This window comes from Ambystoma mexicanum, chromosome 5p (genome assembly GCF_040938575.1).
Source record: "Ambystoma mexicanum isolate Mex_15411 chromosome 5p, UKY_AmexF1_1, whole genome shotgun sequence".
Lineage (NCBI taxonomy): Eukaryota > Metazoa > Chordata > Amphibia > Caudata > Ambystomatidae > Ambystoma > Ambystoma mexicanum.
In genome coordinates this window covers 1,061,156,596-1,061,181,513 of record NC_090930.1, presented here as the reverse complement: position 1 = coordinate 1,061,181,513, position 24,918 = coordinate 1,061,156,596, and the positions used below count along the sequence as shown (strand labels likewise).

The window sequence follows — 24,918 nt, the reverse complement described above, 5'->3', positions numbered from 1 at the left end:
GGAATGTGCTGTGTGCATCCGTCTCCCTGTCACGATTTCGTGTGGGGACAGATGGTGATCCTTGCTCGGCTGGTTCCTCAGCTCAAACAGTGCAAGGGGTAAGCAGTAGATCCAGTTTTTCTTCAACGAAAAACACAATTTAGACAATCTCCCTTTTAACAGGCCGTTCATCTTTTCGACAACGCTGTTACTTTGAGGATGATAAATCGAGCAGAGTTTATGCTTTATTCCCAATAACGCAGTCACTTCCTTGAAGAGCTTGTTCACAAAATGAGTGCCGTTGTCTGAGCGAATTATGTTACAAATTCCCCAGCGCGGGAACACTTCCCTCACTAGGAACTTTGCAGCGCTCTTAGCATCAGGTCGCGCACATGGACCCGCTTCCACCCACCTGGAAAATGGACATACAACAACTATCATGTAGCGTGCCCCATTACACCTCTCCCCCATGTCTGCATAATCGATGTGCAGTTCTCTGAAGGGCCCTGTTGGTTTTGGAATTGTCCCCCTGAGTGTCCGTAGGGTCATCCTGGAGTTATATATTTGGCACGTCGTGCACTCCATTGTTAATCTAGATATGTGTTCCTGGAGACATGGCACGAACCAATCTTCCTGTATCTCTGCCGCAATGTGTTGTTTAGTATTATGCGCTGGAAAGTGTAATTGCTGGAATGCTATCTCTAACAGTTTGATGGGCATTACTACTTTTCCTGAGTTATTTTGGCGCCACAATAAGTCTGTTGCCGATTGGCTGCACCCCCTTTTTTCCCACACCATCTTTTCGTCACAACTGGCACCTTCCTGTACCTCTAGTATTTGTGATATGGGCATGGCATTGTACCCTTCTGGAAGCTCTTCGTTCGTCTGGTGCTGCAATAGGTACTCACCTGTTCCATGTCTTTCAAAATACGAAGCCTTCTTGGCAGCAGCGTCTGCTGCTGCGTTCCACAAAGACACAACGTCGGTGTTGGAGGTATGTGCTTGGCATTTCACTATTGCTACCACTGTTGGATCTTTCAGGGCCTCAATCAATTCCTTCAACAGTTCAGCATGTTGCACTGGGGTCCCATCCGCCCTTCGAAACCCTCTCCGCCCCCACCGGGCTAGACCTCCGTGTACGGTGGTCGTCATGTAGGCTGAATCTGTGTATATCGTTACTGCACATCCTTTAGCTGCATGTAATGCTTCTATTAGGGCGATAAGTTCTGCTGCTTGGGCTGAGAAATGGGACGGAAGGCGATATTGTACTAACACTTCATACTCACCTTCTTCTAGCCTCACTACTGCTAGTCCCACATGTTTCTCTCCTGTGTCCATGTCAATTGACGCTGACCCATCTACAAAGCACACACCACCGTGCCCTCCCCCGTTTCTCCTGTGTATGCTGCACAATTGTGTTCCTGCATGTCCTCTAGTGTGCATGGTTCCGTAATGAATGTTGCTGGGTTTACTGTCCTGCACCTCACTACGTGAATATTGGCGCTGGACAATATTATCTCATAGGCAGTTGCTCGCTGTGTAGTCAGTGTACTTTTTGATCTTTCAAGTATTGCAAACAATGAGTGTTCCACAAACAACGTGACAGGGCACCCCATTACTATTGTGGCACTTTATACGTTATAAGAGTTCCCTTGCAATGTGAGAACAAGTAAAATTCGCGCCCATAATCAGGATTGGCGAGTACTGGAGCACTCGCGATCAGCTCTTTTAGCGACCCAAACGAGTCACTCATTTCTTTTGACCACTCTATTTTCCTGTTCTCTTGCTGGGCCTCTTTGAGTGCTTGCAGTAATGGTCTGGTCTAGGCTGCATAATCTAGTATCCATGCTCTACAATAGTTACACATTCCCAAAAATGTCTGCATCTCCTTCACTGTGGTTGGTTCTCTCACTGACCTTATTGGTTCCACTCTGTCAGGTATTATTCTTTTCCCGTCCTTTGATATCAGCTGTCCCAGGTACAGCACTTCTGACTGGCAGTATTGTAGCTTCCCCTTGTCCACTTTGTACCCTTTATTTGCCAGCAGCGTCAAGAGGGTAACTGAGTCTCTTCTGCACATCTCTTCACTCTGTGCGCAGACGAGCAAATCGTCTACGTACTGAATGATCGTGCTTTCAACTAATAAATTACCCAGGTCTTCGTGTAGTATGCGGTTGAATATGCTTGGGCTTTCACAGTACCCCTGAGGTAGCCTGCAGTGCTCGTATCTCTTTCCCCCTAGTGTGAATGCTGTCAAGTATCTGCTTTCTTCCGCCAAGGGTATGGAGAAGAATGCATTTTTCAAATCAACCACTGTGAAATGTAATGCCATTTTTGGGATACTGCCCAGTATGGATGCAGGGTTCAGGACCAAAGAAAATTCTTTTTGTATGACGTAATTTAGGGGACGTAAATCTTGGATCTTCCTCCAAGCCCCTCCCTTTGCTTTTTTGATCGGATAGATACAGGTGTTACATGGGGAGTTTGAGGGCACTATTATCCCCTGTGCTAGCAATGCATTTATTGTCTCTGTTATCCCTTCCTCAGCTTCGCGGGACAATGGGTATTGCTTCACTCGGGGCACAATTGCCCCTGGTTTGAGTTTTATTACCACTGGTGTCACTCCATGCAACAAGCCTACATCATGGGGGCCTGTTGTCCACAAATTGTTTGGCACCAGTCGCATGTCATCATCAAAAAAGGACGGTGGCGTTCCCACCACTGCCATCAACTGGACGGGCACTTGTCTTGTCTGAATCAAAATGTCACAGGGCATTGCTATTTCCATTATTATCTCCCATCACTCTCCGAATCAGAAAAGAGATCCTCATCAGATAAGTCTCGTAGGGCAATATCAGCATTGATGCACAGTACAGTGCGCCAGTCACACCCATCTATGTCGATCCCAATTACTGCAATCCTTTTTGCTGATACCTGTACAGCATGCAGTTCTAAGGATACCACTGAACCTGGTGCTATGTCTGGGCGTACTATTGGGCGGAAGATAAATTCTGCTGGTATCCTCCACTCTAACTTTTTTAGCTCGGGGACTACTTGGGCCAGTGTTTTTAATCCTTCGATGAACATTCTTTTGTCCACTGGCATGCCGCGTATTTCTGGTGCTGTTGCCCGGGCATGTACCACCAGCATTACGCGTAATGGGCATATTCCTGGGGTTGAGCACACTATCCCTCTTTCTGTAAATGATATTGTCATGTTAAGCTTGCTAAGAAGGTCCCTTCCGAGCAGGTTTATTGGCGATTGTTCATAATACAGTAAGGGTGTCTTTACCGTTTTACCCCCCACTGTCACATCCAAATCTTCTGTGTAAGGAACTTCAATTACAGCCCCAGAGAACCCCTGCGTCTCTAACTTCCGGTTAGATAGCGGAAACCGGCCCTCACGGATACATGATTTCTTGGCTCCTGAATCTACCATAAATATGAACTGCTTGTCTCCTATCTGCGCCCCTACCAATGGTACCTCCGCTGCATCGTAAGTGGTAGATATAACAAGACACGCAAGTGTTCTCTGTGGGCTGTCCTATGCTGGTTGTCTCATTGTCCCCCCCTGGCTGACGACGCTTCCTGAAACTACTGACACACCACTATAGGGGGCTGGGCTGGTGCTCCATTGGCATTCGTTGTGAAAGGGTTGCCTGGGGTGTAGTGCATATTGTCGTTGTTTTGTGGGTGATTCTGTGTTCTGTAATGGTGCGCTTGACTTTGCTCTGCGTACCCCTGTTCTTGTCCCCTCTGTTGTCGTCCCATTGGGAGACCGTATGGGCTTCCCGGGTGGGGGTTACCGTAGTGTTCCATCTCTTGAAATCCGTTGTTCGATCTGTTCCTGCACTCTCTGGAGAAGTGCCCCCACCTCCCGCAGTTCCAACAGCTTCCCTGCGCACCTCTGGGACCTTGCCATCCATTTCCCCCGTTTCCCCCGTACCCTTGTCCACCCCCTCTGCGACCCCTGTACCCACCTCTTCCCCCTCGAGGGGCCCAATCTTGCCACTGCGGACCTCTGTTCTGCTCCTGCTCGTTCCACTGTAGTTGCCCTGCTCCTGCCCAATTCGTTGCCAACCTCCCCTGTATTGCTACTAGCCCCTCCTCCTCTTCTTCTCCCTCCCTGCTGTGTGGGAGCGCGGCTACTGCTGCAGTGACCTTCACCAGTTTTGTTTGTACTAACTTCACCTCGTCTGCCAATCTTTTTTGCGCTATCTCCTTTTCCCTCTCCTTTATTCTTTTACAGTGGTGAACTATTATGCTCTGTATTTCGGGCCACCCTTTCGCTTCAATACCTGCAATTTTGTCAAGTGCCTTTTGTACCTCTTTAGGGAGCCCTCTCTTTATTATAAAGTAAAATAACGAGGTTGACTGATACCAGGGCATGCGCGTTTCCGCTCTCCACATCTCCTGGACCCGAAAAATGTAATCCATAGCATCTTCCCCATCATTCATTGTACATTGCATGACTGACTGCAAATCTGGGGTGTCTGGGAATGTCTCTCTTAATGCGTCCCACACCCTTGCACGTACTGTGTTAAAAGAGGCACCATCATGGCGATCGCAGTCTAACGTTACCCCCGGGAAGCCAGCCTTTACCCATACTCTGTCAGCTTGATCCCCAACCCACGATACTAGCAAACTCTTCACATCACCTATTGCTAGTGGTACCCCGGCTGTGTGCTTCTCAAATGCATATATCCACTTGCTTGCCCCTCCTGATAACGGTGGTAATAGCTTTAACAAATTGGCCTTGTCCATCTGAGCTCAGGGTATGTAATTCGGCCTCCCTCCTCCCCTGTGTATTAGTGGGAGTTGTAACTTCCCCTTTGCTGTCTTATCTGTACTCACCTTCATTCCATTCTTTCCTAGTGGCGCCATTTTCCCCAACCTATTCCTTAGTCGTCCTGTCCATTCTTCCATTGTTCTTCCTGAACATGCACCATCCATGCCCTCATTTCCTCCTCCCATCGCCATACTTAATCTTGCACCTTCCTCTGAGTCCTCTTCTATATCGCACCATAGTTCCTCTCTACCTCCTGTGGCCATTATCTCATCATCAGTATGCTCCTCCCTTTCCTCTACTTCAATTATTCGAGTTGGTTCTTCTTGTATTCTGAACAGTATCTCCCCCTTCTTCCACCCTTCCTCAATTGTTTTATCATGACCCTGTGTTCTTGATGTCAGCTCTGACCGAGCAGCGTTAGCCCCACTCTGTTCACATATGCTTTTTATCCTCGAGAGCTCATCTTTTGCTACGGAGAGCCTAGATTCTAAGTCTTCCGTTAGTTTCTCTATATTTACTGTGGATGTACTTACCTGGTTGCTCTGTCTATAGCTCTCATACGTGGGGGTGCTGTTGGTCCTTGAGTCGTAGTGACTGTTGTTGGGGGTACATATGTTGGGTCACTGTATCCTTCTGCGGGCACTGGCTTATTTAGTATTGGGTACAATCTAGTTACCTCTACTGGTGATTCCCCTTCTTGCAACACCTTGTCGTCTTTTGGTATCAGCAATGGATTGTCAGTGGTAGATGGCAAATCAGTACCTAACTCCCTTTTTTTGGGAGGGGGTACTTCTTCAAACAATCTCCATAGATCTAATATTTCTCTCCTATTATGTAACTGCTTCCCCTTGTATTTTAAACAAATGCATGTAGCTACCATATCTAGTACACTCTTGTCAAACGATCCCTTCTGACCATATTTGGGGTAACCCTTCCCCCTTTAGTTCTGTAATCCACTGATCGGGATATTTCTTAATACGTTCAGCATACCCAGGTAGATTCTTACAAATATGGGCCAATGGTGTCTCTGCCCCCATGGTTCGTGGTTGTTCGATATATATATATATATATATATATATATATATATATATATATATATATATATATATATATATATATATATATATATATATATCACTAGATATATCTATGTATTTGTGTATCTCTACGTGTGGGGACCTGTGTGTGTGTTTCCGCCACCTGGGCAATATGAGAATGGGCGTGCACAGCCTCTGTTCCGTATAATTTCGGGGGCACATATGATATGATATGATATGATATGGTATTTGTAACGCGCCTATACACAAGTGTTTCAAGGCGCGACGAGGCAGGGAGGGAGGGAAACAAGGGGAAGACAGACAAACGATCCTACTAGGCCAGGTGTCATTCAGATCGCGCAAGTGCAGAGGTAAGGGGAAAAGGAGGAAGTGCAGGGGGAGGAGGTGGGGGGGAAGTGCAGTACAAGGTAAGTAGCGTAAAAAAAATAAAATAAATAATAAATAATAAATAAAAAGGGCCGGCTGGTGGCAAGTGCGAGGTAAGTGCAGAGCAAGTGCTGGGAAGGGGGCTGTAGGGATACAGTGACAGTCCCACAGTGCAGGGGGAGCCAGGGAAGCAGTGCAAGTGGAGAGTGGCTGGGCCCTGGACCGAGGTTGCTGAGAGTGGTCCAGATGCAGGTTTAGTGCTGAATTCAGTGGGGAGTTAAGCAGGATTAGCAGGGGAGAGGGAGAGAGAAGGCAGAAGCGAAGAGGAAGGTTTTGAGGTGCTTCCGGAACCGGAGATGGTTCTCCTCAAGTTTCAGGGAGGCAGGAAGGCTGTTCCAGAGGGAGGCCCCTGCTGCGGAGAGAGATCTACCCCCAGCTCGTTGCTTCGAGAAGCGGCTGACCATGAGGGAGTTGGAGACGGATGAGCGAAGGGCTCGTGAAGGAAGATATTTAGGAAGAGAGAGTTGAAGGTATTTAGGTCCCAGGCCCCAGAAGGCCTTGTGGACAATGCAGAGGGTTTTGAACTTAATCCTCGCAGCCACTGGGAGCCAGTGAAGAGATTTCAGTCCTGGAGAGATACGGTCCCTGGGCTTGAGGCCAAGGACAAGTCTCGCAGTTCTGTTCTGGATAAGTTGCAGAGGGCGGAGAGTGGAGGCAGGCAGATTAAGATAGAGGCTGTTACAGTAGTCCAGCCTAGAGAGAACCAGGGCTCGGGAGACAGTGAGCTTCTGGGGGAAGGAGAGGAAGGGAAGAATACCTCTGAGGAGGTGCAGCTGGTAGTGTGACTTCTTAGAGACGTCAGATATATGAGGAGAGAAGGAGAGTGTGGAGTCGAAGATGACCCCGAGGTTTTTAGCCTTGCAGGTAGGGGCAGGAAGGGGGCCAAGGGAGGCCGGCCAGAGAGCTGCAGGGAAGGAGGGAGTGGGTGTGCCGATGAGTAGAATCTCAGTCTTACTGGCATTGAGGCATACAAAAGCAAACCACCCTTTGTTCACCACCAATATCTTCAGCGCATTTATTCAAAAAATAGTCATTTTACTGCATCGGGCTCTTCCCCGTAAAATTTCTTTTGGTCACACTTACCATGACCACACCATAATTATGCACTCTTTACCACTTTTACGAATTCATCTTGGCAAATATGTTCTGACACATTTGATGCATACACATCAATAGGCAATACTCTGTTCACAGCTCAATTTGTATTCCCTTTCCTTCCTTGCTAGTTGTCCCCTTTTTTTTCTTTTTTTTTCTTTTTTTTTTTGGTACTAACCCTGTTTTTTCCCCATAAACCCAGAGAGAAGAATAGAAAGAATAGCAGTTACTAATGTATTCACCGTGTCTCCCTTTTAGCAGACACCTTTATCTTATTTTCACTTCTTCATATATTCCCAGTACTAGTCAAGATAGCACTATGCGGCAGTGCCTTCTACCCCCTCGCAGAGCTAGGTTCCCGTCTCTTTATCTCTTTTCACCTCTTAATGGCCATATGCAGAGAAAAAGTAAAGAAAGCCTAGAGTGGTTCTTAGTATTCCCAAAGTGTCCCTTTTCAAACACCCTTGTTCCCTGTCCTGCTTTTCTCCCCTGCTCCCTTTATGGTCGCTCGCACTTAATACTCACGTGCCCGTCTTGAACCGAGAGTCTCCGAACTGGGTCCGTCCAAGCAGTGTTGCCGTACGCTCAACGGTCAGCCCCGGCTCCGGCGCGCGGTACTCAAAGGGGATTTTTCAACCGGGATCCCGTACCTTCTCTCTGTTGAGTGCGCACTTCTGAGTGTACCTTCCGGAGCCGGCGCACCGTGCGTATCCCTTTTCGACCGGAGATTTTCGTGCCAAAGGGGACGGTAGGGATATATTTAAGGAAAAATAATCACGCTGTCGGGGTCACCACTGAAGGCGAGCGTCCCCAGATAGCACGATCCTCCCCACAATGAGAGACAATAATGGACTCTCCCAAGATGGGAATAAGGCTAAGACAAAGTAGGGGTGAGCTTAATGGGAGTTTATATAAGTCAAAATAGGGCATGCAAAGGACTCTGCAAACTCCGAGAGCGCTCTGTCTGACATTAGCAAAGACAGGCGTATATATTTACAAAATACGTCATAAGAACCTACACACTATAGGGGGCACATGTTCGTGGGGATTGGGTGGCGACGACTAACTATAGGTGCAGCTGTGATGTGGTGCGCCGTGGTTGGTGGACGTCACTGGTTGCCAACATGGGCCGGGCAGGTCAGCTGGGCTCATCCGGGCGGTGCTGTTGTGCCAGGCGTGGCCAGTGTCATTGATGAACGTCTTCCTTGGCTTTCTGCCCTAAGGCCACGCACACCGCATTCATTCAATACCGCAATAGTATCTTCCCCGGTAAATCTTCCAATATGTTATTCTGCAGGTTAATGCAAACCCAGGAGGAATGCACCTAGAGTGGGGTCCTTTGGTAATACATCAATACATGGTTACCATCATCCTGTTGACCAGGTATCATAGGTCACGAGGTTGGGTCTCGGGGCAAGGGGCGAGCTGTCCAAGTTATCATGTCTCGTTAGAAGTCATTATGAATGTGTTCCTACAGTGTTGCTATAATATTGGGTGTCCTAATTTTACAGGGGCCATTAACATGGGGTGAGCTGGTGGGTCGTGGAGCCTAAGAAAGGGCACCTTTTGGCCTGCGTTTATGGCCGAGGTTTACTGCTGGGTTGTAAATAATTCAGGTGGCTGGCCGCGGCCCTGGGAGCTGCGGGGGAACGTGAATGCTTGAAGCGGCTCCAGCCGAATTGGGGGAGGTGAGGCAGAGCAGCACAGGCCTCTGCTTTCCGTCTGGCAGGCTTCAATGGGGAGGAAGGGGGAATGGCCTTGGATATGCCCACAATGGTATTTTCCTCGTGTGTTGCAGATTTATGTGAAAGAGGCATAAACATTCATATAATGTACAATACTCATTGAGTCTTTTCCGAGCTTATGCTTCTACATTGTTGGTGCCTTTACATGGCCATTTCAAATGCGTTACCTATACCCATTTTGCAATTGATAACCATATGTTAAGTATTTAACAACCACGACATTTTGTTACATTTTATGCATGCACGGTAAGCGAGGTAGTATTAAGGTTGGTGGAGCACGCAGGAACAACTGGCCAATGAGACTGGTGGCAGTGACACATGGTGAGCTTGGACATTCAAATACATTCTGTGCATTTTCGTACACAATTTACATGAGCTCCCAATGTGGTTGCACTTGTCTTCCTTTGCACTCTAGCCGCATTAGTTCAGTTATGGCATAGGGCCTTGGAGTACATTCTTCTCGGAGAAACATATAACATAAAAACCCCAGGACACTTTTACTATTTGCGCATAGCTACGGGGATGTGGGTACTTCAACCAGAATGCCACATGAGCACACATTCTGTCATCTTCATGGAGGTTACATGTTTTATCAAAAAGGTCATGGAGAGAAGAGTTTCATCACAGGCAGTTTGCTCATTAGTATTTGGGGGCTCTACTTTTGTCGGGGGACCATTTTACAGTTCTTTTCCACCCCGGCCCTGCTGGCCGGGTCATACTGAGGACAGTGATACACTGCAGAAGGTGAATGTTACAGTGTTTGCGTCTAGCACTAGCTCATGCCCGTCTGTTCGTGGGAATGGCCTCTCAGCGGATCTGCCAGGGAGCTGTGGCCGGAGGGACAAGTGAGGACTCTCCAAGGGTGGGGGCCGCGCTGCGGCGCACAGGGCTCATGCCATTTTGATTTCACAAAATGGCTTCCAGGGCCTAGCTTAATACAGCACGTTTGGTCAATGTTTCAGCCAGTGGTTCACCCGCCACCTGGGCCCTGGTGGCAGGGGGGACCCCTGACGAGCCATGGACTCCACAAGGGGGGGGGCTGCAGGAGAGGGGGGTACCTTGGACCTATCCTCCCATACATTTCCATAGGACTCAATGGGAATGGGGATTAACACCATTCCGCCTCCGTTTTTCCCGGGAAACCGGGGTTGCAATGCCCCAGTAATTCCAGGAATCACGGAGGCGGAATGGTAATATGAGTCTGGCGGTAACCAGGCGGTTTTACCGTAATGAGGCCCACAGACCACTTAATTTGCTCCATTACCCCTACCTATTCATTAGGGTTCGTCCAAAGGGGGCGTTTGATGGGGTTAGGGGATATTTCTACGGCATGTGGGGAACGGATGGAATCTGTCTTGGGACATGGGAAGTGACCAGTTAGGAAAAGGGGATCCTCCTTTGAGGCAGGAGGGAGGTTTTGTTTAAATATTTCTTGAAAGTTTGACATATAAATCAGAAATCCAATTCATCAGCATTAGACAAGATATTATAAAGGTTGAATTGGCGCAAACATATAATTTGTGGGCTGCAACACTAAAGACAATTAGCATCTGAAAGTGTGGTAACTAATACAAACTCAATAAAAAGATCTATAACAATAGATGTGCCTACCACCACTGCAGCCCCTTGTGCTGCATGGTTTTGCCATTCATCAATGAGTTTAAAGTGAAAGCGTAGCGACAACTGCTTATGCATATGCTGAAGATGTGTAGGCACTCTGAGGAGAAAGCGAACAAAAAGGTAATGGTGTGATTACTGATGAGTAATCTCCATTACTCTGACTCTCAATTCCTCACTTAGTCCTTCAAATCTGGAAATGCTCTTGCTCCTCGACTCCCTTATGCTTGGGATGTTCATATGATATGCTGTGGGCAAGACAGACCTTTAGGGCTACTCCATGGCAAAGAGAAGGGTGGGCAGTCATGTGGCTTTTGTGCTTGATATTGCGGCCAGCGTGCTGCCTATATCACGAGGTAGTTGCACCTCATGATAATAAAGCTGGGAAGAGGACAGGAGACTCAGAATAATTAAATAATTTGTGGTGAATATTCTGGCCGTTCACCTCAATTCCAATTTCTCACCAACCAAATAACCGTATGGGTCCAGTCCATGCTACACAAAAGCCCCAAAATAAATAAAATAAAAAATGTAGTGGCATGTGAAGTGTTTTGCAGTGTGTAGGGTATTTCATATGGGTATGTTTATCTTCATTATCTTCAGCTCATGATGCATATTTTTCTTGTGGGTTGCCTTATAAATCCTCGAGAGATATCCTCTAAAGCCGTCAGCACAGGTGTTATAGATTGTTTGGTGGGAAATACTGCATGCAAAAATTACTGCTCCCACATGTAGTAAACTCAGGAATCTGGTTCATTATGAGAACCACAATGGTATGGTGGTAACGGATACAGACTCTCTGAAATACTGCCATCTGTACTATGTACTGTTATAGTGTTGATATGTTAGTTCTAATCAGCCTTCTGAAAAGTAATGGATTATTTTCAGATCTAAATCAGTTCCTGGTATAATAAAAATGCCTCAACTAATTGTGCCTTGAATAGCTTGGTTTATAAGCAGTATGTATGTTCTTGCATCTATTCCTTGATTGAATTCCTGTTAACATGTTGTAAAATCAATAAAAATATGTTTTTAAAAAAACACGCATTGACAAAGCCAACAGTTTTTGTTCTTGCAAAGGCCTTAGATAGGCATTTGGCAGGCACTGCCATCATACGCCGAGGTACTCACACCATTTGCCAGCTGTTGTCACTTTATTTCTAGGTGGTACCGTCATAGTAGTAGTGCCTATTAAATTCCTATCCCATGCCTACACAAAAGCCCAAACTGCCGGCTTTGCCCTTGCTTGTTATACTCTGTTTGTCACTTCCTAATGGATCGGAACATGGATTGCTTTACAATAAACATTAATATCTGCTGTAATTAAGTGGATAACCTAGCTATGTGCACGTGGTTCGGCAGATTAATTGCGATTCTATCAAATCAATTTCATGAAATATAATAAAGGAGAAAACACACTATAAACGGGAGTTACAATTGCAGATCATTTGACCAGATTACATACCGTACATCATATCATCGATTTCAGGGTGGAAAAAACTACTTCCTTCAAGGAAAACCTGGCCTTGCATGCGGAATGCGTAGTTGGGGTCATTCTTCTTCATTAGATCTCCGACTTCATCCTGCGATTAAACGTGAAGAGAGGACACTCACTAAAAGGGTTCGACACTCTTCCCCCCCCCCCCCAAACCTCCTCTACAGGAAGGCTAAAGTAAAGGACCTGATCAGTCTGGATGAGCGAGTGCACTGTTCTTTGTTTTAGAAGTGCTCTGAGCCCCTTAAGTGCTTAGGTAGAACATGTCCGTCCAATTTACATAGGAATGTATAATAGCCCAGCACTTAAATTAAGCCAAGTGAGATAAAATGCAAAGATTTTCTTTCCAGTCAATGGAAGCGCCTTGATCTCTAGCAGGCGGTCTTGTTGCATCCCAGTGACAATTTCCTAGAAAGCAGAAGCTGGACCAAAATCAACTATGCTATTCATTGACATGTTCTCACAGTTATTATGAAAGTCTTCACCCACATCATGGGTCATTACTATTGAAATGTGCTTCTTTTGAAATTAAATGAAATGATTGGTTATTTAGAAGTGCTCTATACCCAGAGGTTTCTAAGCGCGGACCCAGGGATCGAACCTGTGTTGCTGTGTTTTGTCTTGCTCCCAAGGCAAGCACATTGCCCCTGAGCTATCCTCCCAAGACTACTGCACACTGCAGTCAATATTTTTCACGTGAATTGTTTTTTGCCCAAGGATTAAATGTGGTGTGCCGATACAGATTCAATGAGACTGTGGGAAACCAGTCCTTTTTTAGTGTCCTGTGAAGAGTTTCATTAGATTACGTGCAAGACAGACCAATGCTACCATTGTCGTTTCATTACCCAACACCTTTTTTTCCATTTGCCCATCTCCATTTTATTGTCTAAGTCCTTTTTAGGTTTTGGCTCAAAGGAGTTGGAAGTTACTGCGAGATTGAACCGATTCGCCTCCGCCCCAATGACAGAAAAAAGAATCAAACCAGAAATAAAAGCAGCTAATGCATGCTACGTGAAAGAACTGGCAGGCCTGAAGACGCCCGGTTAGAAACTAGAAAGAACTTGACTCCTACCCAAGAAGAACAGCAATAAGCATATGTGTAGGATCAAGACCAGTGCCAGAAATTAATATTAATTTGGTAAAAAAGGAAGGAACAACTGCAGAATAGGATTGCCAACATCAGAATGTCCAACATCTTTCGCTTTAACCCCACTCACTGAAACAGCACTGGCAAAACTGGCTTTTTTGATTGATTGATTGATATTTTATTTCTATCGCGCTCGTACACAAGTGTTTCAGAGCGCAACAAGGCAAGGGAGGGGAACAGGGGAGACCAAAACAGCGATCTTACTAGGCCTAGTGACATTGAGAACGCGCAAGTGAATGGGAGAGGGGGAGGGGAAAAGTGCATGGAAGGAGGGGGAAGTGGAAAGTGCGAAGCAGAGGAGAAACAGATAAATAACAATAAATAAATAATAAAGGCATCAAACAGTGGTAATGCAGCCAGCAATTTGCAAGTGCTAGGTTTAAGGCAGCAGACAGGGTAGGTCTGATAAGTGCAGGAAGAAAAAGGGGGGGCTGTATGGGTACAGATACAGACCCCAGTGCAAGGGGTGGCCCGGAGGCAGTGCGGGAGGGTGGCAGGGTGAGCAGGTACCTGGGCCCGAAGGACAGAGGGTGGCCAGGTGCACAGTGCCAAGAGAGAACAGATCAGCAGGGGAGAGGGGGAGCGAAGGCAGAAGAAAAGATGAAGGTCTTGAGGTGTTTCCGGAACCGGAGATGGTTCTCCTCAGGTTTTTGAGTGGCAGGGAGGCTGTTCCAGAGGGAGGCCCCAGCCGAAGACAGAGATCTACCCCCAGCTCATGAAGGCTTCTTCCATAGACGCAGACAACTACTGTTGCTTGGAAACCTGAATACACCTGGCTACTCTGGCTGCTCCAATGGCTACCCTTTGTAGCTCATCTCACTTATCCAAAGTGATCCTCTCTGCCTTCAGAAAACCCTAGCCATCCCCTTCAGCAGGTAGCCCAACGCTGACCTGAAACACCTTGCAGACGTCTGTTGAATTTCCAACATGCATTCAAGGTCATAGTCCTGCTACATAAATAGAGCCAGGCACATACTCTCCTATATGACCGGAAATCAGCTTTCAGGCTATCCAGAAGCAAGCAGAGCAATATCCTCAACATCAACACCTGAAGAACCCCAGACCACGATCCCCCATGCATTGCACACCCCGTTGGACCCTCTGTGTCCTACAACACTGTAGACAACCAAACCTCAATACACACCTGGAACAAGACAGGGACAGCATTGTTGAACTGATTTCCTTCCTCAAGAAGCCCAGAGTAGAGAATTGGATTAATGATTTGTTGGTATTGTCAAACTTTGAGCGGGTGATGTTTGTGAGACAAGGAAAGGAAAATAAGTATCAAGATCTTTGGAAACCATTTACAGATCTATATGGTGATTGTGTATCTGAGGAGTAGTTGTTTCTATTGGATCCTACATGCATGCCTGAATCGAATGTTTGATTGCAATGATGGGAAATCTCAAAAAGATTGTCTTACCAGATTAGGTGCAGAACTTTGGTTTATCCTGCACAGAATGCTAGAGATGAGAAAGGATGACGAACAAAGTATGTTGAAATGCCAGTATGAGTTTATACAATTGCGTGAAAGGGTGCTTCAGTAAGAAGATGCCTCAGAGGAGGGGCAGTTCCTTTCTCAAGACAGGTGCGATGAACTGTCGGCTCAGTTGACACAAGGTACAGGCGGGCCCACACCGCTTTGAAGTGGTGCAAGCTGAAATAGAAATTTAAGTGGAAGCAATTGGAGGAAGTGTTAGAAGAGCTTGACCATTTAAAAAGGGAATTAAAACAGGTTTGGTGGATTGGGATATCGCATTGACAGAGATCGAGTCATTGTGCAAAAATAAGACAGTCTGCTCAAGACATGCAGTCCTTAGAAAGTGAACTCGTCCATCTAATGTTAGAAGGTGATAAAAGTCTGAAAGTAATCATCGATTACAAAGCACAGGTTACAGAAATGTATGGTTTGATATTAAAATTGAGAAACGAGCAATTCACATTTGATGACCAAATGCAGTTTTTACATTCCCATTTTAGGGAAGTAAAACAGCAGAACACAGATTTAAGGAAACCAATTTCGCATTGTGAGCTACAGAATAGGTCACTTACTGGAGCTGGGCCAAACCACAATCTTGGAGTTCAGCCAGCCGAGGCATGCTTACTAGAGACTGTCCTGCTTCCAGTGCTGGAGAAGGAAAGTCAAGCTGTGCCCTCCTGCACTGAGCAGGGCGAGATGTCTTACATACATAATCAATGTCCACAAGAAAATGAAGGATGTCGGGACCCAATTAAAATTTTGAAATCACTTAAGGGTTTGGTGAAACCTTTTTAAAAAGATTGTAATCCATCAATTGAAGAGCATTTGAAGGAAGTGATTCGGATTTACCAGACCTTAAAAATCCCTTATCAACATTATATTTGTTTTTTTCATTTAACCATTGATCAATCGCATACAGGCTTTCTGGGGGATGATTACCAACAGGAAATTACAAGATTTTTCTTGCCATATAAATCAATACAAGAAGCTAAAAGGGCAGCAAATGCTTTATTTGTCGGGCCTGATGAGTCGCTGAGACAGTTTCTTCAAACATTAAAAAGGCCATTTTTGAGATTTTATGTGAATTGTGATGTGAACTTGCTTGAATTCAAAAGCACGTTTTTTCACGGTCTTCATAAGGAAATAATTTCACAGCTTGCCCGCAAATTTTCAAGTGAAAAGAGAACACATTGGATGGTGTCCAGTTAAAGTATCGAAATCAAAAGGATCGATTGCAAAAGGTGAGAATACATTTGTTCGAATTACAATCGGCTCGAATAGTCATTTTTGAGAATTATTTTCAATCAATTTCGAACATAAAATGTATTAATAATAATGACTTACTCTGTATTTTGTTTTTAAATAATGAATTTATTAATGTTTGTATATGGTTTACATGTTTTTTCTACATACTTACATACAGTTAAATATATTTTCCAACATTTTCCAAATATTTAAAGTCATTTAAACGTTAATAATGCATTTGTTCAATATATAAATATATTGAAATTGCGCATTTGTTAAATAATTATATTGAACGTTTGAAAACTTTGTAAAACATGTTTTACTTTTGTAACAGTAGATGACGTTGTTGGATTACTTTTTGTATTTCAAAGTTTTGTATATTTGTTCTATAGCGTTTAACGTAAGACGTCCCACGTTACGTAAGCTTGCGTGGTCGCCATTTTATGAGTTCTTTTTTCCTGGACAGGTCGCTTTTCGTACGCGCTCCCTTTTTTTAATGGATTTGCTTCTTTTTTTCAAATGGAGACCTTTTTTTTGGATTATCTTTTTTGTCTTGCATGGATTATTTCTACCATTGATTGCGGTTTTGGATCGGAGCCTTTCTTCCTGGATTTTATGTTCGTATGGTTTTTTCCCTAGATTGCTGTTTTTGTACTTTCCCACGGAGTTTGGAATCGGATTTTCATTTGTTTTCGTATGTTTTTTTTTTCCCATGGATTGTTTTTTTAAAAAACTTTTTTATGGAGTTTCTACTTGGATTATCTTTTGCACCTCTTTCGGATGTGTGTTTTATCGGTTTTCTGTTTTTGGTGACATCGTTTGGACTACAGATACGGTGGTTTTTGGTGAGTTTCTCTTTATTTATTCTAGCATTTTAAGTTGTACGCAATGGCTTCTAAGTACTGCATTGCTTCCATTGATTCAAAACTGTTGACTATGCTGGTTATTCTTTCCTCGTAATCTCTGAATTTTTTTTTGTGTTTAGGGGTGTTTTCCAGTGAAATTGTTTGTGCTATTTTTATTTCTTGCGTGGTTTGTTCTGTTTTAAGGTGATTTATGAAATGCCATAAATTTGTATTGTTTACATTGAATTCCTTGTTTATTTTGCTATGCCATCCTTCCTGGATGTTGTTTGTTCTTGGCCAATTTTCTTTTACTGATTTGTGACAATTCCATATTTTAATTGGGTATTTTGCTCTTCTTCTTGTGCCTTGTCGTGTTAGCTGGCCTATCCATGTATTTTCCAAATTGTCCATTAAATCAGATAATTCTTCCTCATGATTGGTGAAATACTGTGTTTTAATCAATGTCTCATGACACGTTATTACACTGTCCTCTTGCACAAATGCCAATGAATATATTTTCTTGATTTGATATTGAAATTCACTGTCCTCTAAGTATTTTGTTCTCAGCCCTAATGTCTGTATTTTTTTCCATATTAATTGTCCGAAATAAAAAAAAACAGCCTTGTATGTGAGTGTCCGGGTACGTTTTTTCAAGAGCTTTCAATTGGCCTTGTTCAAAATCCATGATTATTGTTTTTGCTGAATTTTCCTGCAATGATTCCTTGATTTTTGTATATACAAATCTATATAGTTCCTCTGTTTTCCCTGGCATTAAAACATAAATTAAAGGTATTACTGTTCCATTGATTGTTCCGTGAATACTATCAAACTGATGAAATGGTGCTGGACATGATTTGAAAGTTGCATCTCCGTGCCATATTGATGAATCTCCTAGGTGTGATAAATTTGTCGAGGTAGCAAAAATCAGTATTTTCTAATTTTTTATATCCAATGTTGCCCACAGAAACTGTTCCCCTTTGTCTGTTTTTTGTAAAATTTCTGGTACATGCATGTCTATATATGTTTGTGGTGCCATCGGCAGGTTTTCCTTTTGTTGTTTCTGTCTATTTACGTTTCTTTTCATCAGCTTCGTGTTTGACATTTGGGCTGCTACATGGAGTGGCATTTTTTCATATGTTTTGTTTACTAGCGAGGTGGTCGCTTCATTTTGATTTTCCTCTACATTTTTCTTAAGTTCATTTATCGATTTTCCAATTAATACAGTTGTAGTATCCGGCATATGATTGTGTTCCCCTGTACACCTTATATTTCCATTTTCAGTTATTGCTCTTCCTGTACACTGTAATTTTTTATATTCCGTACGCTTCCAGTAACTGGTTTCTTTACGTGTCGTTTCTCTATTGTAGATGTATCCTTCAAATACTAGCTGCAATCCTGCCATTTGTGATTTTATGTACTCCATTTTTGTATCAATACGTATCTGAAATAGCCAATTTTATCGTTAATTATCGTTTGCTGACTGTAATGTGCTAATTTTATGAATATTTCCTAAATTTCATGTGTTTCACTTACCAGATGATTTCAGTCAGGTAATACGTTATTGTCTCTTTCTTTGGTGTCAGCTGGTGTTTCCTTGTCACCTTCCCTAGCGCACTGACAGTTTGTTTCCAACCGTCACCTGCGCATATGCTTTCTACACCAGGTTCTTTACTCTTCGTTCAGATCTAGTGTTTTAACCCTTTATCAATCGATTTTTCATTTAATATGTTGTTTAATCTTCGATCCTTTTGTTTCGAACAAATCACCTTTTACATGATTTTTACCTGATGTCGCACCTTTGACTTTCGATCCTTTTGATTCGATACTTTTGTTTTTCGGTCCCTTGTTTTCGGTAATATTACCTATAACCCATTGGATTCTGGACCAGGCCATGAAGCTATGGGAGGTTATTTCTCACAATGAAAATAAGGGAAAATAATCAACGCAGAAGATCTCCTGCAGTTTTAGAAATTTGGTCAGGAAAAAGCATGACAGCGACCGTACAAAGGAATGACACATGCAGAACCAGGAAGGGCAGCATCACATATACCTGCATTTCAATCAATATACCCCAGTCAAAGGGACACCTACATCAGTCCCTGGTATATTGGAAATTCACATTTCGGTATATTATGACAGAATCCAATAACACCCAAATTCAATCACATAATGGGCCATAACAGGCGTTGGGGGCACAGAGTAGGTTTTACCTTGCAACAAAGATATATGGTAATCAGGCAGAACCAAGATATGTAGATCGATTCCTTTAAAATGGCAATCAACGAAGAGAGCAGTATTAATCAAATGAGAGACATAATGTGACCTACAGCCCTTGCCCCTATGTGCAGCCCTCAGTGTAAGGAGATTATGGACTGAGAACAGCCTCACATTCTCCACCCCCTCTGTCTGGGAGTTCCGGGGAAACACTGACAGATTTCAGTCGCCTGAAAGAAACCAAAATAGGGCACACCAATTGGATTCCAACCAGTACAGGCCTAGAACACAGAGAGATGATTGTAGGGATTAAGATACATTCCAGTGCTTAGAAGCATAAGTGAAAATGCTAGCTGACCATATAGGAAGACTGTGCACTGGTCAAAAGAATCAGCAACAGCTGACAAGTTCGAATGAAGAGCATAAGAGTGTCATTACACAAGACATAAGTAAATGACTAATCAGGCAATAATACCATGCCAAAGGCACAAATGACTGAACACACAGAGATTTAGAGGTTGGAAAACAAAGTGGTGATAACACAGAAAGTAAAAACACACAAGAGAGGAGTGTGGTTTAACCTATAGTTAAACCAAAGTATTAACTCCATTCAGGCATGTGAAGACAGGGAAAAGGAAATGGAAAATGTACTGGAGGAACCCAAAGAACACCAGGTTAAAAGACAGTCTAAAAAACATATTGCACATGAAAAGGATGAGTTGCTTATAAATGAAACAGAATTAAGTGAAATGACAAGTGTAAATAGAAAGAACACAAAACAAGTGAATGGATTTCATTGCCTGATTAATCTAATAATGCTCATATCTCCACGGAGATGAGACATCCTCAATTGACACTTGCAGGTGAGTCCCCAGAGGAATATTTCAAGCCGCAGATGTTCAATGAAGTGTGAGAAACAGGTAAAGTACAAGTGCAAAGTGAGTACCAAACACAAAATATTGGTATACTGCTACATGATCATGATGTTAATGAAAATCAAGACAATGTGGAAAAAACAGGTCTCAAAATGGATGAGCACTCAGGTGGGCCCATCATGCAGGAAGGCCAATAGATAGCAAAGCTTCAAATGGAATATCAGGACAGAAAAATAAACAGAGAAGGTGAACATGAAATGGGCAAAAAGCAGAGTAAGCTATTATTCCACATGCCCCTTTGTTTAGCAAGAAGCCAGGCAGGCGTAAGGAAAATCAGCCCTGAAATCAGCAACAATTTACACTTCCTATGTATACATGAAGAATGTGGAGATAGGTATTATGCAAAATCAAACCAAAGAAAGGTCACTATCTATTAGTAAAAAACATATGTACCGCTACTCAAACCAACTGACTCTTGCTATCCACGTCTAAACAAATAAAAGGAGATAACACTGAGTCAAAATTGATGTTTCATACAAAAGCACATGTCAATTTTATTAATACATCAGAGCGCAAGTCTAACTACCTGCTAAATCATAACAAAAACATTAAAAACCTATGCGAAAAACATTGTAGTTCAAAACATAAATCTTTATACATTAACACATACACAATGTCAAGTCTCTGGGCCTCATTAAGACCCGGGTGGTAAGGGATTACTGGTACCGGTAAGGGCACCGGTACCGGTAATCCCTTACCGCCCTATTACGAGTTCCCTTTGCGGGTCCTAGGCGTTAAGGACGGGACCCGCAAAGGGACTTTGGTGCTGATAACAGTACCGCAATTTGCGGTACCGTTATTAGCCCCTTCCCCATTCCCATTGAGCCCTATGGGGGCTCAAATGGGAATGGGGAAGGGCCCTGGTGAATGGGGAATTACTGCCCCCGCTAACCTTGGAATGGGGCGGTAATAGCTCCATTCACCAGGGCGTAGTCGGTGAGGTTTTGGAGGCAGCCATGGCGCTAATAGCGCCATGGTTACCTCCAACCTCGTAATGACCCCCTCTGTGACTTCACCATACACAGTGATGGTTGACTCAACCTAATTTCACACTATGTCAATATTAGCCCGATTTATATAAGTTTCTGATCTGTGTGGCTGATACTAGCCGGACATTCTGCAGGGGCAGAAAATGTGTAGAAAATGTGTTTCTTCTAGGTGGCAAGGGGTGGTTCCCTCTGTTTCCTCCTTGTATTATTTTACAGGGTCCCTGAAAGAGGTCTGTGTTGTTGTACCATCAGACAGTAATGCAACTCCAACTGATGCTAAATATAGCTCTTGCGATTAGCTATTCTCATTCAAATTAATGCCTTCCAACCTCACTACATCATGGCCCTTTGTATGGCTTAAAGGGATGTCTGTTCCTGAATATACCTGTATCGATATCTTGTACTGCCAGTTGGACCCTTCAGTCCACCAGTTATCGCAACTGGAAAAATTCAAGAATGAAGGACTATTCTCCTCAATACGGCTTCTTGTGCCCTTAAATACATTTGAATAAGGGAATCCATTCACTGGCAGCCATCACCCAATAGGTATTATGCCCCTATTAGAGTGGAAGAGCAGTGCAATGTGTTTGCAATGGTGGATACAGGTGCACAGGATAGTGTAATGGCAAGGAAAATGCTGGATAGCATAAATGAAGGGAGATCACAACAAAACATTTTGTCTGAAGAGACTGTCGCCACTAATTGATGGGGTAAATAGGGTTCTGTAGTCTTCGGCCAAAAAGCCCCTGAACCTCAAAAGGTGGTGAGCCAGATTAGCAATGCAAAAGAATGCCACACCATTGCCCAGTCACAGAGAGCAGTGGAAGTATATCTTCAAAATGGCTGTGTACCTAGCGTCACTGTCATTCTCATGTGCCAGGATGAAATGCAAGGAGACAAAGAAAAGTAGTCATTAGAGATCCATCTGGATCCCAAGAAGAATTGATTGGCAAACACAAATAGATGAAAATACATTGCAGTTTTATCTAAGTGATGAGGATTTTAAACAATGTGACGCTTCAGTGTCAGATGATGAAAAATATATTCCAACCATTGCAGAAATACACATAAATGAAGATCAGGCATGGATACCAGCGCACATGAACGGGCATCCGGAAATGATTGAGGCAGTGTTGGCCCTAGAAAAGGAGAGGAGTTTCATTAATGAGAAAGTGTTCAAACACATGCTTGACAGAGAAGAAATACCAAGTTTTAAAATAATAAATCAACACATATTCAAATTAGATGGTCCTGATTTGGCACATAGAACTGAAGAGAGATGCATGTTGAAAGTAACAATAGGTTCCAAAAGCATCCATCACAATATATGGATTGTAAGTGGAACTAAGGCCAAATATTATTTGGGAAATGACATCATGCACAGAATGAGTATGGTTTTAGATACTTTGAATCAGAAAGTTTGGCCCAGACTGGGTGGGGCAGCCCCAGCATTGGAGAATAGAAAGCAAGCCATACCATTGTGCACAAATGATGCCATATGCAGTTGAACTTCAAGTAAAGAAAGATTTTACCTTCCCTGCATTCACAAGGCACTTTATTAAAACATTGAAATACAGAAAGGGACAGAAAAAGATGGTGCCAGATGCAATTGTGTATTTGAATGAACCCATGAGACAGCAGGGGCAAGAATGTGAATACATGTCCTTAGTGGAAGTTGGGGATGGTCCCATCCGGGTACTGATAGATAACAAAGGATATAAGGATATTTACTTGGAGGAAGGTACATCATTGAAGATGGCTATGCAAGAATCATATTACACTGCTAATTTAAACAACCCAATTATTGGGAATACTCCTGAAAGCTATATCAATTCACAGGGTGAACTGCTTGAGTCTTTAGACTCCAAACCAAAAAGGATCTTGAGAATTCAATCAGTGTATCCGTATGAACAAAAATATGTGATTTTTCATCAACAGGATATTTTCATTCTGTTCCAGGTGGATAAAAATGAGGCAGAAGAGAAACAGCAAATTGAGATGGAGGTTAAAATGCCAAGATACTCTGCCACGCAGTTAGAAGAAAGAACAGAGATTCCTCCTCTGGAGGGTTTTCAAGAGTTTTCTAAAATGGTAGAAGTGCAGGTTAGTTGCGGATGCATGCACAAATGAGTTGAAGAAAGAACAGTTGAGGAAAATATTCTTAGAGTTCAAGGATGTATTCGCCAGAGACGCCTATGATTGTGGGCATAGTGATCTGCATGCTGCTACACTGCCAGAAGGTTATGGTAGGGAACCAGTATTTGTGCAACAACATGGCTACCCTTAGCCTGTTTACAGTATTTGGCAGAGATAATAAAAACCATAGAGTCCAGAGGAATCATTAAACCCATTAACAGTACCTAGAACATGCATATAATAGGCATGTTGAAGCCCAATGGTCAGTGGCGGCTGTGTGCAGACTTGAAAGAACTGAATAAGAGGGTGCCTGTGTCAAGGTGGCCCCCCATTCATTGACCAAGGCCTTGCACAAATCCAAGGGTCAAAGGTCCTTACTATTTTAGATCTGACAGCTGGGTATTCGTGTGTGCCTTTAGCAAAGGATATACAAAATCTATTTGCTTTACGCTTCCAAGTGACAATATCCATGGGAAAGAACTCCCTTTGGCTTTATCAATAGTGGGAGTGAGTTTGGAATCTTTCTGAATAAGGCACTTCCAGATGCAGACGAGAGAGGGTCTGTGGTTTATGTGGATGATGTCCTGATTAAAATTGTTTAAAAACCAGAGAGTACACCCAAATGTTTTATTCTACACAAGTTACATAGATGACATTTTTGCCATTTGGGGGGGAGGAAGGTGTGAGTCGCCGACTGACCTACAGGCATTCCTCCATGAACCTTTCCAGAGACATGACAGGATTCACTTTACATGGCATTGGGAACAGGACAGAATTCATTTCTTAAACACACATGTTTTTTATGAAGAGCGGCATACTGGAAACCAATCTATTTACTATACCGCCGGATCATAACAGTCTGTTGCATGGTTCTAGCTTTCCTTCACAAAGTACCTTTAAGGGACTACCATACAGCCAGTTACTGAGGTTTAACCAGATTATTCCTGATCCCGTAGAATATACCAACCAATGTCATGCAATGTTAGATCACTTCCACCATCGAGGCTACGATGAGTCTATGTTGAGTGAGGCCGCCGCGAAGGCCGAGCTAGTTTCAAGCTACTACAAGAACGTCCCGAAAAAAACACCATCTTTGATATATGTGCATACACACTCGAGACAGAGCAATCAGGTGAGGCAAATTGTAAAGAGACATTGTTTCCTTCATTACCACTCCTCTTCCAGGAATCCTAAATCGATGCGCAATATACTGATACATGCTGATAGCAGCATTGAAACTATTAGACCTCGTTGTGTCGGCACTTTTCCTTGTTTAAACTGCCAGCACTGTAACAACTTGATGAAATGTCCTAGTATTAGGCATCCTTACAGTGGGAAGGAGATTCAACAGTCAAGTTTCAGTACATGCGATTCAACCAATGTTGTGTATGCTCTGTGTTGCCCATGTGGTTGGTATTATGTTGGACTTACAACCAGACGTGTCAAAGTCAGATGGATCGAACATAAATCCCAGATACGGAATAAGAATCCAAAATCTCCTGTGGCAGTGCACATTGAAGAGAAAAAACACACTGGTGTGCAACTGCACTGTGTGGTGTTGGAACAGGTTAAGGTTCTAAAACATGGCAGGAACATTTTACAACGCCTCCATCAACGAGAGGTTTATTGAATCAACAAACTTTCTTCCTTGGCCCCACGGGGAATGAATATCAATTTTGATTTTAATTGTTTTACATGAGGTGTTTAGTTCATATTTGATGATT

General features: G+C 43.5%; 1 protein-coding gene across 1 annotated transcript in view; it reads right to left on the bottom strand.

Moving 5' to 3' along the window:
• The window catches only part of LOC138481743 (cancer-associated gene 1 protein homolog), a 947,940-nt gene that overhangs the window by 781,307 nt on the left and 141,715 nt on the right, over positions 1 to 24,918 (bottom strand). The window contains exon 3 of the mRNA XM_069613838.1: positions 12,174 to 12,291. Coding sequence (XP_069469939.1) covers positions 12,174 to 12,291 — 118 coding nt within the window. The remainder of the gene's footprint in view (positions 1 to 12,173; positions 12,292 to 24,918) is intronic.